At 38.2% G+C, this 15,798-nt stretch overlaps 1 protein-coding gene across 1 annotated transcript in view; it reads left to right on the forward strand.

Annotated features, from left to right (window-relative positions):
- Nucleotides 1–213: 213 nt before the first annotated feature.
- Nucleotides 214–15,798, forward strand: part of LEMD3 (LEM domain containing 3) — a 79,327-nt gene continuing 63,742 nt past the window's right edge. The window contains exon 1 of the mRNA XM_004053508.5: nucleotides 214–1,938. Within this exon, the coding sequence (XP_004053556.1) occupies nucleotides 417–1,938 (1,522 nt within the window). The 5' untranslated portion in view covers nucleotides 214–416. The remainder of the gene's footprint in view (nucleotides 1,939–15,798) is intronic.

A 15,798-nucleotide genomic window follows, 5' to 3' on the forward strand; every position in this document is an offset into this window, starting at 1 on the left:
CCTCGGCATTGGGAATCCAGATGCAAAGAAAACTTATGCCATAAACTTCAAGGTAGATTTCAATTATTACTGCCCGGTGGCAGGAACCTAGAAGGAGAGGTCAAGGTGTGGTTTAGTAAGAGACAGCTCCCGGGAACGGCACTTGGAAGGGCAGGGCGGAGAACAGCTGGAGATGAGATAGAGAGGAGGGGGAGAATGCGCCGACACCTCAAGGTGAGAGAGTAGAAACAGTCTCCGCCGTGGGAGCCGCGAGCTGCTCAGGTGGCTCTTTCCCGCTCAGGTGAGCTCCTCCCGCGCCTCCCATTGGCCGAGATGCCCGCGGCGCTGGGAGGGCGACGCAGCGCGGTCTAGTTCAGGGTCTAGGGCGGCGCGTCACTTCCGGTAGCGCGGAGCTTGTAAAACACCCTGGAGAGAAAATGGCGGCGGCAGCGGCTTCGGCGCCTCAGCAGCTCTCGGATGAGGAGCTTTTCTCTCAGCTCCGCCGTTACGGCCTGTCTCCCGGACCAGTGACGGAGAGCACCCGCCCGGTCTACCTCAAGAAGCTGAAGAAGCTTCGAGAGGAAGAGCAGCAACAGCACCGGTCGGGGGGCCGCGGCAACAAGACGCGGAACAGTAATAACAATAACACGGCAGCCGCCACGGTCGCAGCCGCGGGACCAGCGGCGGCGGCGGCCGCGGGGATGGGGGTCCGGCCGGTCTCGGGCGACCTCTCCTACTTACGGACTCCTGGGGGCCTGTGCCGAATCTCGGCCTCTGGCCCAGAGAGCCTCCTGGGAGGGCCCGGGGGCGCCTCCGCCGCCCCCGCGGCTGGCAGCAAAGTGCTGCTGGGCTTCAGCTCGGACGAGTCGGACGTGGAGGCCAGTCCCCGGGACCAGGCCGGCGGCGGCGGGAGGAAAGACCGGGCTTCGCTCCAGTACCGCGGACTCAAAGCGCCGCCGGCGCCCCTGGCCGCCAGCGAGGTGACTAACAGCAACTCTGCCGAGCGAAGGAAGCCCCACTCGTGGTGGGGGGCCAGGAGGCCGGCGGGCCCCGAGCTGCAGACCCCGCCGGGGAAAGATGGAGCAGTGGAGGACGAGGAAGGGGAGGGAGAGGACGGTGAGGAGAGGGACCCGGAGACCGAGGAGCCGCTCTGGGCGAGCCGGACTGTGAATGGCAGCCGGCTTGTCCCCTACAGCTGCCGGGAAAACTATTCGGACTCAGAAGAAGAGGACGACGACGACGTGGCCTCCAGCAGACAGGTATTAAAGGACGACTCCCTTTCCCGGCATCGGCCCAGACGAACCCATAGTAAGCCTCTCCCCCCGCTAACTGCTAAATCGGCCGGCGGCAGGCTGGAGACTTCAGTTCAGGGAGGGGGAGGACTCGCGATGAATGACAGGGCGGCGGCTGCCGGGAGTCTAGACAGGAGCCGAAACCTCGAAGAGGCGGCGGCCGCGGAGCAGGGAGGAGGGTGTGATCAAGTGGACTCCAGCCCCGTTCCTAGATACCGTGTTAACGCTAAGAAACTGACCCCTCTCCTGCCCCCGCCACTTACTGACATGGACTCAACCTTGGATTCGTCAACAGGCTCCCTTCTGAAAACCAATAATCATATTGGCGGTGGGGCCTTCAGTGTGGACTCCCCCAGGATTTATTCTAACAGTCTCCCTCCCAGTGCGGCGGTGGCCGCCTCTAGTTCACTCAGGATCAATCACGCCAATCATACGGGCTCCAATCATACCTACCTGAAAAACACATACAACAAACCGAAGCTTTCCGAACCCGAAGAGGAACTTCTCCAGCAATTTAAACGGGAGGAGGTGTCCCCAACAGGGAGTTTCAGTGCCCACTACTTGTCGATGTTTCTCTTAACTGCTGCCTGCTTATTTTTCCTAATACTGGGACTGACTTACCTAGGAATGAGAGGGACAGGAGTATCTGAGGATGGAGAACTCAGCAGTAAGTATCAAATCCTGTGGGTAAGGTAACAAAGAGAATGTTGTTAGTGGTCCGCTTTAGCCGCGCTTAGCGTTTTACATGAAGTGACTTACCTGCAAGAATATGGTTTAACAGCAAAAACGCAACAGTGCGTGCATGTGTCATCTTTCTTAAAGAACACCATTATCTAAATGATGTCATATGGCTGGTTTTAAAAGTTTTCTGCATGATGTATTGTGAAATTCAAAACAATTTTTAAAAGAATATTATAAGCTTGTTAGTAAAACTCATTTGTATATGTGACAATTTTCTTTTAGCCCTGAATAACTATTTGCGCAGATGCCAATTACTTAACAAATTTGAAGTATTAGGATAAGGCATATTATAAATGTAGTGTTTTTCCAAATTGAGTTGTGATTCTAATAGGCAATGTAATAGCTCTTGAAATTCGAATTATTTTATAATATTAACTGTATGCATAAATTCGGATTAAATATTTTGTGGTATTAACTGTATGTATAATTTCTTTATAGTGAATGAATATAAAAAAGCAGCAAGGCACACCTCTTAATTTATTTCCCAGCCCAAAGCACTTTCCCTATCATCTGTACAAAAAGTAGTGGTAGGGCAGTGCAGGAGCTTGCAGTCAGATTTCCTTGGATTGGTTTCCAGGTCCTACTATTTACTTGCTAAATGACTGTAGGCAGGTGTGTTCATTGTCATAATCAAAGTATCTCTGCCCTTAAACACAAAAAGAAGATGAATGCAGACCATTTTGTGTTCTCTGAAGGAAATAAAGATGAGTAATTGGCGTACACAACTTTATTTTTTTTCCCTTTTTTAAAAAAATTTACCAGGCTACACTGACGTTGGTGTACACTACTTTAGATTGAACGGAGGAGGTACTATTTGAGGTGAGACCTGAAGCAGAAGGAGACAGCCTTGTGGAGAAACAGGAGACCATTCTGAGCAGAGATTAAGGCCTTGAGTTGAGCAAGAGCCTTCTTGTAGGTTAGAGTGGTTAAGCACCTTGAGCAAAGGGGAGAGAGTCAGAGTTAAAGCTTCTGAACTTTCCTAATCTATAAGATGAGGCCTCTGTTGACTAGAATGTTTGTGAAGATTAAAAGAGAAAGTAAATTAGGACAAAATGGACTTCTGAATACACAATTTCTCAGTGTTAGGTCCCTCTCTGCATTCTCCCTGAAGGCTTCCTACTCTTTTCACCCAAGATGAAATTCACTGTATTTTTATTTGTATTTATAAAATTGGCTTATTAGTTTTATTTCAAAATAGAGTGAAAGATGCAGTTAGCCAACTCAGATAAAGAGTAGGAGTCAAAATAATGTAAGCTTAGATTTGGATATAGCCAATTCCGAGAGAGTCAAATAATAGATTTTTACTCTGTTGCTTAATTACAGGGGTTGAAACAAGAATGAAATTCACCTCTCACTTTAGTTTATTCCCTGGGAGCATGAGTGTATTGTATCCTGCCCCAAATATTTGGGAGAAAAAAAATAAGGGCACACTAGAAGTTAAACAAGTAAAAGTTCACATAAATTAAATGACATTACCTATCAGCAGTAGCTATCTGCATCTGTGTCTCTAACAACTATAAGATCTGGCCTTTTTCTTTTTTTCTTTTTTTTTTTTTTTTAGACAGAGTCTAGCTCTGTCGCTAGGCTGGAGTGCAGTGGCACAATCTCTGGTCACTGCAACCTCCGCCTCCCGGGTTCAAGCGATTCTCCTGCCTCAGCCTCCCAAGTAGCTAGGACTACATGTGCGTGCCGCCACACCTGGCTAAATTTTTTTTGTATTTTTAGTAGAGACAGGGTTTCACCATGTTAGCAGATCTGGCCATTTTCTAAGAGCTAATTGCTTTACACCTATTGTACCATCTAATTTTCCCAGCAACTCACAGAAGCAGGTGGTATTATCCTCATTTTTGGATGAGGATGATACTAAGTTAAGAAATGCACTGAGTGTTGAACAGTTAGTAGTAGGGCTAAGATTTGGTTTCAGATTTTGTTCCAACTAGAAAGACCATTTTAACACTGTTTTGGTTATTGTTTGTAGAGAGCTTTCTAAATAAGTGGGTACCTTTATTATGATTAAGAAAGTAATTGACTATTTGGTAGGATTTCATACAGAATTATTGATAAGCACAATTCTCAGTTAAGGTGACTTTCACATCTTTCTCATCAGTGTTAAGATGAATGACTGATGTACTAAAAGTTCAGGTAGAATAGGATAGGAATGCTAGGATTTTGGTACTCTTCACCTTCACTGATAAGGAAGGAAGGAAATTATATTTACATTTTAGTAAATGGTAAATGTGAAGTAATCTGGGCGTTGGAAAGAACAATGGCTAAGAAGTAGAGGATCTAGGTTCTAGGACTTGTCTGAATGACTGTGGTCAAGCTCCTTAATCTCTGAGCCTCATTTTTATATACTAAATGGAAGTAATAATATCTGCTGTCTCTGGGGTTGTTTGTGAGGGTCAGGTGAGACAGTATGTTAAACATAAGGTGGTATTATTCAGAAATTTGGACAAAATTTGTTGTATTCCTGGTAAACTACAGTATATCTAGAGAGAGAAATAGTTAAGACATTTCTATAAATGACGTAGTATAGTGCATTTCTTAACCTAACATTTGGTTTTTATCCCATTAAATATACATTATAGAAATTAATACAGAAATTTGAATCAAAGTATAATGAATCCTTAAATGTATGATACACTTGATGTATTGTATGTCTACCCTGTGGAAAGAAGAGCCTGCTAACTTCAGTTAGTCTGCACACCTAACAGTGTTAGGGTATCAAGAGTGAATAATATTTTCACTCCATATATATATACACACATATACATACATGTATTCCATATCCTTTGTTATATTATGATGCTTTAACTGTAGAGTTCATTGGTCAAATAGTATGCTTAGGGAAATACGTTTACTTTGAGTAATAGTTTTCACCAGAAGATTGTAGGTTATATGTGAGAGTAACTTTTAGGAGGCTTTTATTATTTAAATTACATATAACATATGGTAGATTAGTCTTTTAAATTGTTCTTAATCATATAGTCTTTGAAACTTTTTCATCAATGCTCTATTTTTTTATTAATTAAATTGCTATAAGTCTCTTCTTCCTCATCTATAAAACTAGGGGGTTGGATTAGATGATCCCTAAGCTCTTTCCAGCTCCAAGATTTAAGATTTTAACTTTGAACTGCCATACCAAAACAACTCAAGGATCAACCTGCAATCAGAGTAGTCGCTTGTTCCACAGGTGATTAGATCATTATAGCCCACCAAACGAAAATAGAGAAGCAGAATAGATTGACTGTCCTAGGCTCGTATGATCATTATTAATTTTTTTTCAATTACAAAAGACATGACTTCTGCAGAAAGTTTGAATAGAGATGAAGGAAACAGTGAATGGTTATTGTATGCCTCTCTTCCTAGCCTCCTGCTGGCCGCATATAAATAAGTTCAAGTATTAGATCCTTTCTGACCTTTCTTAGTATTTTTCATGTAAATACATCTCTGTGTGTGTGTGTGTGTGTGTGTGTGTGTGTGTGTGTGTGTATACAGATTTTCATTCAACAGCGGAGTGTCTACTATGTGCCCGGTATTATTTTAAGCAGCAGGGATATGTGGTGAACAGTATGTTGCATATGTGGAAGATGAAATCTCTGTTACAGAGCTTACATTTCTAGGAGGGGAATGGACAAGTAAATAAGAATTTCAGATAATGGTAGTTGCTAACACAAGGTATTGCTGGTAACTTTTGGGGGCTGAGGTGAAGAGATATGCAATATTACATAAAGGTAGGCAGACCTCTCTGAGGAAGGATGTTTGAACTGAGATATGAATGACTTGAGGGAACTAGCCTTTGATCAGGAGAAGAGCATTCTGGCAGAAATAACAGCAAGTGCAGAATTCCTGAGGCAAAAACAGGCTTGTGTGTTGAAGGACCAAAAAGAATGGCCAGTGTTGCTGGGACGTAATGAATGAAGGGGAAAATGGCATACCATGAAGTTAAAGGTAGGTATGGGCCAGATCATAAAGACCTAAACGCCTTGAGGGCCGTTGAAAGGAGTCAGAATTTTAAGTGATATTATAGCATACATATTCTGCAACTTGTTTTTTTGCTTAACATTGTATCATGGGTAACTTCCATATACTAATTTTAAGTACAGAGGTATAATTTTAAAATCTCATTTTCCACTAGTCCCTTTCTCATCCTATAAAAATACTAAAATCTCTACCTTTCTAAAAATGTTGCTCTTCTGTGCTCTTTTCTTCTCTAGTTGTTACTCTTCTCAAACTTTCTACTTCTATTTTCTTCCCTGCCATTCACTCAACCCTGTCTAGTTTAGCTTTCTTTACCAGCCATTCCTCTGCTACCTCTCTTCTTCAAGTCACCACTCAATTTTCAAATCCTCATCTCTTTGGTACATTTAGTGCATTGACAACTCCCTTCTTCATGAAACTTTCTCCTTTCTAAGCTTCTGTATCACTACTGTCTCCTAGTTTTCATACTTCTGTCTGCCTGTTTTAAATATTGGTGGTCTCCACAACTTGATCTTTGGCTGTCTCCTTTTGTACACATTTCTCTAGGAAGTTTCATTCACTCTCCTTGTCATTATCTTCCAGTTTTGTATTTTTACCTTGGATTTCTCCTGAGATCTAGGTGTACCTATTTGTTTACTAGACATCTTTTGGGTATACTAGAAGTATGTACCAATACCATCTGACATTTTCTTTATATTTACCTTGTTTTTGCTCCTCCCTGTTTAGTTAATGGTGCTTCCGTCCACCCAGACAGAGCTCAAGAGAGAAACCTTGGATTTACCTAGATTCTTTCCTTTCCCTCACCTTCCTACAAACCCCCAACCTAATTGGATACCAAGTCCTGTAGTTCTGTTTCCTCTATATCTTCTGAATCAATCTTTTTCTGTCCCTCGCCACTGTTCTAGGTTAGTCTCTTGCCTGAACTCTTTCAGTAACCTAAAATGGTGTCCCTGCTTCTAGGCTGTAGCTCTTCCAGTCCATTTGTCAGTACAGAGCAGTGTTTCTAAAGCACAAATGTGATCATTCCCTCTTGCTTAAAATTACACAATGGCTTTCTCTTAGTTATTGGCCAAAATCTAAACTCCTTGGCTAAACTGTTCATGATCTGACTATGCTTGCCCTTTCTACCAGTCTCCCTTATCACACTTACTTTCTAGAAAACTGAACTGTTTGCTGTTTTCTGAGTAAGTCATGAAATTTGTGCTTTTCTACCTTTGCACAGGTTATCCCCTTTTTTGGGAATGTTGTTTCTTTATTTTGTAACTGTGATTCATTCTTAAACATGTCATCTCCAGATATCTCTGACTCTCCATCTTTTTACCCTAGAGTTTGGCCCATCATTTTGTGCTCAAATAAGACATTAATTGCATCCTTCATAGTATTTAGGACAAAATATTATATTTGTGTGTCCACCATGCCAAATAGATGACAGCTCCTTTCTTTAGAGTTATGTTTCTATAGGAGTAGAATACAGTGTTAAAGAGTACAAACTTTTTACTCAGTTCTGATTTTGGCTCTACTTTTTAAAGTAGACTATACTAGAGATATAATTGCCTCATACTAAAAATGAGATTGATAATACTATCTGAGGATGACTTGTATTAAGTGAGATAATGCGTCTAAACTAGTGTCTGGCACATGGAAATCTCTTAGTAGATGGAAGTCACATTAGTATCTTCAGCACAGATTCATTATTCAGCAAATATCTGTTGAATAGATGATCACATATCAGGTACTCAGGATATATGCACTGTTAACTCGTAGTATCTAACTCGGTAATTGGTTATCTACTTAGTATCTGGTAAGGATATATAAAAGAAATCTTATTTCTGTAGAAGCCTCCACACCACTAATAACAGTAATAGGAAATGGCTAAGACACATACAGGATATTATATGGTGACACACTTTTATAAAAGGGGAGAATTCACTGTAAATTCTCAAATGATCAGTCTTACATGATCAAAAGCTCTAAATTCAACATTTGGATTTTATTCTGTAGGTTGAGTAATGGCAATTCATGGAGGTTATAAAGCAGAGGACAAGCATGATCGAATTGGTCCTTTAAGAAGGATAAACAGGTGATGGTTTAGACAGTGATAGGGTTGGAGGGAAGGAGTAGGGTAATGACACCTGAAGGAGGTGGATAAGTGGGAATGGAGTTGGGCCTATGAATGAAATTCACTTGAAGAAAGACATATGGTTTTGAGTATAGAGAATAAGAGAGAGATAGGAGTCAAAGATTATTCTGGCCATGAGCCTGGATGACTGAGAGAATGATAATATCATTGGAGGAATCAGAGATGTGGAAGAGGGATCTTGTTTGGGGAAAAGTGGTCTAGGGAAAATGAGTTTACTTGGGGCTTATTTGAGTTGTTCAAGTGAAAAATTCTTGTAGGCTCTTGTAGATACAGAATTGGAGTAAAGATGAGAGACTGGTGCTGAATGTGAGTACTAGCTAGTACTGTTTACTAAAGGAATACTTTTAAATGTTTGTTTTTTTAATGTGTTGTTTTTTTCTTTAAAATCAAGACCAGTTGTTACAAAGAGGTAACATGTTTTATGTCATTGTCGTTTAAAAAATATTTTTACTTCTTAAAGTAGACTAGCCAAAAGGTCCCGAACTTGGTATCTAAAATGAATATGGGGAATAAGGATTTTGAAAAATAGCTGTTGCTCTCATTCTTTTTTTTTTTTTTTTTTTTTTTCAATATGAGACAGGGTCTTGCTGTGTCACCCAGGTTGGATTGCAGTGGTGTGATCATGGCTCACTGCAGCCTCAACCTCCCAGGACTCAAGCAATCCTCACAGCTCAGCCTCCTGAGTAGCTGGGACTATAGATCTGCACCACCACATCTGGCAAATTTTTTGTATTTTTTGTTGAGAAAGGATCTCACTTTGTTGTCCAGGCTGGTCTTGAACTCCTGGGCTCAAGCGATCCTGTCACCTTCGCCTCCCAAAGTGCTGGGATTACAGGTGTCAGCCATAGCAGCCGGCCTATTCTTTCATTCTTGAAGAATGAAAGCTCCGTGTTATGTTTGAAGTTTTACGAGTTGACTGCTTTGTAAGAAAAAGAAAAAAATCCTAGATCTATGAGAATATTCCCGTGAATGCCAGGGATTTGCATATACCAGTTTGATGATTTCAGAAATTAAAGTCTACTCTATGAAAATGTTTTTCATTTGAAAATTATCCCTAGAATGATTTAAAATTAAAAATAATCAGGAAAAACTTGTGAATCTCTACAGATATATCCACGGAGACTAGTTTGAGGATACACTGGCATAGCTATCAGAGAACCTGGGCTTCAATATTGGCCCTTCCACTTGCTAGCTTTTTTTCACTAAGGCAAGTTGCTTAGCCGTTGTAAACCTCAATATCCTCATATGAAAAATAGGTTAAATGAGAATTAATGAAGTAATGTGTGTAAAGTAAAACTCATACATGGCACATAGTAATAATAATAACTAACCCTTACGTAGCATTAACTGTGTTCCAGGCACTGAGCTAAACAATTATTATTTAATCCTTATGAGGTAGGTACTTATCCCATTTTATAAGTAAATGGAGACACTGAGAAGTAACTCGCCCAGGGTCATGTAGCTAGTAAGTGAAGCGGCAGTATTTGAACTCAGACAGTGGCTTTTAACTGTTCTTCTAGATTGCCTTTTAATATGTATAAATAAGGACTTGATATATGTTCTCTACTATCATTGTTATTTTCAGAAAAGTGTGACGAGTATAGATTCATAAAATCCTAGAAGTGGCAGGAATAATCTATGAAACCTAATAACTTTAGGAAAAGTTGTATTCATTCAACAATTATGAATCACATGGAACTATTTATCCTTAAGGTTTTAGATTAATTAAGGGGGAGGGGGCATCTGCTATAAAGCAAACTATAATATATAATACATAGAACAATAATACAATATTAAAACTATTTCTAATTTTTAAAATATTTGCACAGTCTCAAAACTGGTAGGGAAAGTGATCTTTTGATTTGTATTACCAATTACAACTTGTTCTTTCTGTTGTTCATTTTTAGGATATAAAGAACTTTTCATACATTTGATCTCCCTTTTTTGCTCCTTTTGAATAAACTTCATATTTTCCCTTTATACTCATATATGTTTTAATGGAAATGATGCATTTGATAATTTCAGGGACACTAAAATAATCATGAAAAATTATTTTCATGATTCCTAAGAGTTGGGAAGTTTTTAAAGCTTGCTTCTCCTTGCTCATTGATTATTCAATATTAACTTTCCCTATCTGAAAAATATGTTATATAAATGGAAATTTATAGCCTTAGTGCAAAGGTAATTATATAGTTTATAAGTTGTTTAAGAGAGAAGGACACCTTAAACTGTTGGAACTCTCCAAAATGTATTTGTTAATAAATAAGTACTACTAACTTGTTTGTGAAAATTTTATTACTAATGATATAATCTAAATTAGAATGAAGATATATTCTAGGGGTGGGGAGAATATCAGGAAAAATAGCTAATGCATGCTGGGCTTAATACCTAGGTGATGGGTTGATAGGTGCAGCAAACTGCCATGGCACGCGTTTACCTATGTAACAAACCTGCACATCCTGCACATGTATCCCAGAACTTAAAATAACATTTTAAAAAAGATGTATTTTAATCTTGTATTGATTATACATTAAAAATTGCTGCCATTTAATATGGGAACATAGCTTAATACTAATTGTGGAAATTGTTATAACAGTTATCTGCTTATAACTTTGGATTTTGATTTTCATATTTAGATTTATTTTTAACATAGATTTTATTTATTTTTTATTTTTTTGGAGACAGGATCTTGTTCTCTCGCCCAGGCTGGAGTGCAGTGGTACAATATCGGCTCACTGCAGCCTCCATCTCCTAGGTTCAAGTGATTTTCCTGCCTCCACCTCCCAAGTATCTGGGATTACAGGCACAAGGCACCATGCCCGGCTAATTTTTGTATTTTTTAGTAGAGATGAGGTTTCACCATGTTGGCCAGGCTGGTCTTAAACTCCTGACCTCAGGTAATCCACCTGCCTCGGCCTCTCAAAATGCTGGGATTACAGGTGTGCGCCACCATGCCCTGCCCTAACATAGATTTTAAAGTGAACCAGTAACAGTATATTTGAGCAGTAACCTTTGGATTTCACTGTTTTAATAATCTATGCTTTAAACTGCATCAGTTTATATATTATATATTATATATATGGTTAATAATATTCTTTATTAACAATATTGCCAAAATTTTTTTAAACGAGTTGACCAGGAAGAAAATAGTTAGGTTTTAATAATTTATTTTGCATGTTTAATATCATTATTTAAAAAATATATTTCTTAGGAAATTAGCTCTTCAAAAAGGTTATAAAAGTTATAGTAACAGAGGTAATCTCTAAAAATAGAATAATGCATCTATTATATGGAAGCCATCATGAATTACTTTTCATATGTCTTCATTTTCTTTTATGTCGAGGTATAGTTTAAAATTATACCACTTAATTTTTCCTGGGTGGTAGATTTATTGCTCTGTGCTTTTGCACAGCTTTTTACTTAAAATGCTTTTGCAAGATGACTTCTGAATTCATCTTTACAGCTATGTTACTATCAAATGGCAAGCTAAAGTTTAAGAACAAGGCTTGGTTGTAAAACTATGCAAGAGTGTAGTTCAGCTCTCCTGAACTAATTGAGTAGTAAGTATGCACCAACAATTGCTGTCCTGCCCTGAATATGACATGAATAGAAAAAACCCTTTAGTAGCAAATGGATATTTTAGCACATAGCAGAAAATTAATTTTGTTTTTCAGTTAGCTCATATATATCTGAGTATGTACACAAACACACACACACACACGCACACACACACACACAGAATTTTCTGACTATGGCTAATTCCTGAAAGCATGCTGTACTTACAAAGGATGCTTTTGCTCTGTAGGAATTCACCAAGGTAAAATTTTCAAAGCATATGAAGAGGATTGTTGAAATTAATTAGGAGGTGAGGGGAATCTTGGGATATCTACTTCTTCTAGCCTCTGAGCTGTGGCTTGGAACCTTGGTCAGCCTTATTAATGACTTCCTTAGTTTATAAGTGTATCTCCCATGGGATCACAAATGCTTTCTTGTTTGATTTAGTTCATTTGAAGAGACATTAAGTTTCTCCTACTCATTTATTCATTCAGTCACGCATTCACTCAGATTATTTATTGAGCACCTATACTATGTACCAGGTAATACCAGAAGATAAGTATATATCATACCTTTTAGAACTATAGGAGTGACACTCTCCCCACGCTTTGGCTGGCATTCTCTTCTTTTTCCTAAATATTTCTGCACTAGCTAGCCTTCAGAATTGGGATTTTGTTACCATGCAACAGTGTATCAGATTTATATATTGTGACTTGGGAAACATACTTTAAAAATTAGTTTCTGTAAATTTGAGTATACCATCTGGTAAAGCTTATCACAGTGTATATATACACAAAAGAAATAGTTGGCTAATTGAAGTAATGTGTGTTGATCATTCCTTTCACCTTTTCTGTATTACCATTTTCTCAATTGGGAATTCTACCTTTAAAAACCACACAATTTTAATAAATGTAGGTTTTATTTTTTGCAGGTTTTTAGGAGTAATTTTTAAAAAAGGAAGAGACATGAAGAATGAATTTGCCAAAAATGAAAATGTTATAAAATCTGAACATTTATGATTATGGTTCAAGATGTTCTAGAAATATTCTTATCCTTTTGACAGAAGTGTTATTTTGTTTTTTTTTTTTAATTTCATCTCTAAATGTCCCGTCTTTCAGATTTTAAAGCCTTAGGTGAGAAGAGCAAACATTTATTGAGAATTTTCAATGTGTGTGAGCATTTTATTTTAATTTTCATGAGGGTAACTACTCATACTATGTCTGTGAGAAAACGGAAAGATAGAGGGAATAAGGTTACAAGTGATTTGTCCAAGGTCCCACAGCTACTAAGTGTTGGAGCCAGCATTTGAACCCAAGATCTAACTTTAGAGTTCACAGTATTAACTACCAGGCAGCAGTAGAATTTTTTATACTTTATCTTATTGTTAGCTACAGGCTTTATTTGGGCAAGCAAGATAAACACAACCTCTGGGCCTTGCTTTTTGTGTCTGTTAAATGAGGGTATAGTAAAATCAACTTTACTTCCAGCCAGTGATTTTTGTAGGGAACTGCTGTGATAATGTCTGTAGAAATGCTTTGGAGAAATTTGGAGTGATATATAACTGTAATTTTAATATTATAAGTTAGGACTTAACAGCTATAGTAGTTTAAGCAACACATGTTCAGCATTATGACATGTCCTGTCAGTAATGTTAATAAGTAATAGAGTTGGCTAAATTTATAGTCCTTATCAGTATTTTTAAACCTTTCAAGCTGTCTGAGCAGATAAAAGGGAGTTATCTTTTCACGTTACATAATTAGTGCCTTCCTTATCTCCAGGACTGAAAAATAATGTGTGTTTTTTTTTGCAGCTATATTAAACAGGTGATGACACAACTTGAAACTGGATTGTAGCCTTGCTGATCACTAAAAGGTAGATTTGCTGATAGGAAAGTCAATGTAAATGGGTTACATTGCTTTAATCCAAAATGTAGTACTGAATTTGAGACAGAAAAACATTTTTTAAGAATGAGGATGGGTCTTGGAGTAAGCTTCTGTTAATACTATGTGAAGAACAGACAATGCATACAGTTGATACAGAAAGGTGGCTTGTCACATGCCGTTCTTCAGCTAGTTTGTGAGATACCATGAGTACTGTTATTATCAAAGTGGGAAGATGACGTGTGTCCCCATGAATAGGCAATAGGTGAATATTAATAGTACTTAAATTAGAAGGTATTTAAAGTACATTAGGATCTTCAGTCTCTTAGATAAGTCATATGAAGCACATAATGAAATTTCCATCCCATTTTGCATTTGAAACTGTTACCAGTGATGGTTTAGACCAGAACCGTCCAGTAGAAATATAAGCCACACAGTAGCCACGTTAAAACATAAAAAAGTTGAGATTAATTTTAATAATTGATTTTATTTAATCTGGTATACCTAGAATATTATTTTGACATATAATCAATATAAAAGTTATTGATGAGATATTTTATGCTCTTTTTTGAATTAAGGCTTTAGAATCCGATATGTATTTTGCATTCATGGTGTATCTCGATTCAGACTAGCCATATTTCAAGTGCTCAGTAGCCACATTTGGCTAGTTGACTACCCTGTTGGGTAGTGCAAGTCTGGACCGCTCTGAGTTATAGAGTTATATTATTGGTTTAATGAGACCTAATGACAGTCAAGCATTACAGTGCTTGTAATGTGCCATGTATAGTGTTCTCTATAATATTTTCTGGAGATCTTTGTAATAACTCTATGATGTCAGTTTTGTTATCATTTTAGACATAGACAGTGAGGTATGGAGATATTAATTTGTCTAAGATTAAACAGGTAGTCTGTAGAGGAGCAGGATTTAAAGCTAAATCTGACCCTAAAACCGCTGTCCTGTTTTTTGTTTCTGTTGCACTGTTTTAAAGCACTGCCACTTAGGGCTTGGGCAGGTAGGTGGGTGAGGTGTAGTTTTGGCACTGCTCAGCCAGTGACTTGTGATTTAATTTTTCCTTATTTTTAGGCACAAAGGACTTCTTAGCTTAGAGTGGAAGTGGTATCTTCTAAGTCCTTGCTTATATTCCTGATTGGGAATGTTCCTTTATACTCATTCCTCATTTCCCATTCATTAAACTGCTTTCTACAATTCTTTAAACATGTAGAATGGAGAGATGGCTCTTTGAGTCTGTTACAGGACCGTGGCGGCAGATAAGGGAAAGCTCAGCTCCTATTGGCAAAAGTGAAAACTAATGTCTAGTAAAACTTCTGTCTGGATGAAGAAGTTTTCTAAGGGTTTCAGTACTTCATTCTGAGAAAGAATTGAGAAGTTCTTATTCATCATGCTCTTTGAATTGTAAATATTTTTTCAGTTATTTTACAGGATTTTATATCATGGATTAATACTTAGCAGCATGTTGTATTTAATTTGAATAATTTCTTTGAATTACATTTGGATTCCTAGAGAATATTTTCTCACAAAGACAAACTTTTTCATTTCAAAAGGAAAAATAGGCAGTCCCTAATTTTTGAATACGTTGTCTTCCAGATTGTGTGTAAAACAGTTGTTTGAACTTGGAGCATGTTTTACTACACTGGTTCTAAGTTCCTGGGCTAGCCCACAGAAGCCTATTTAAAACCACATCCTATTTTAGCACTAATATACTGTTGGTTTAAGTTTAGGGAATCAGAGCATTGGATCGTGTTCTGTGGGAGTTGGAGGAGAAAGAAAGTTTATTTTTGGCTTTTAGTGTTTTCTCTTATACTTTTTCATCTCTTTAATTTCTGTTTTCCAACTTATACTGGCCTAAGCTTTCTGCTGTTTTACTATAATCTTGGCTCAATAACTTTAAAAGATTCAATAACTTCTAAGTGCTCAATAACTTCAAAATTTTCTGTATGGAATAGGTTTACTTGTTGAGTGCTTGGCAAATAAACGTTTTATGTTCATTCGTATCTCATTTAGTTTTAAAGAGTTTTATGAGGTAGGGGCTAGTTTTCCATCATTAATGAGGAATCTGAGGATTAGGTTAATCACTTTGTCCAAATTTATAGGCAGGGAGAGGAGTTATGGAGTTAACCTTGTTGGGTAAAAACCTTAGCAACATGACTTGAAAGCTCATCCACTAACCATTGAACATACTGTTTTCCTTTTTCACATATCCTCTTCTCC

The sequence above is a fragment of the Gorilla gorilla genome, chromosome 10, assembly GCF_029281585.2.
Source record: "Gorilla gorilla gorilla isolate KB3781 chromosome 10, NHGRI_mGorGor1-v2.1_pri, whole genome shotgun sequence".
Lineage (NCBI taxonomy): Eukaryota > Metazoa > Chordata > Mammalia > Primates > Hominidae > Gorilla > Gorilla gorilla.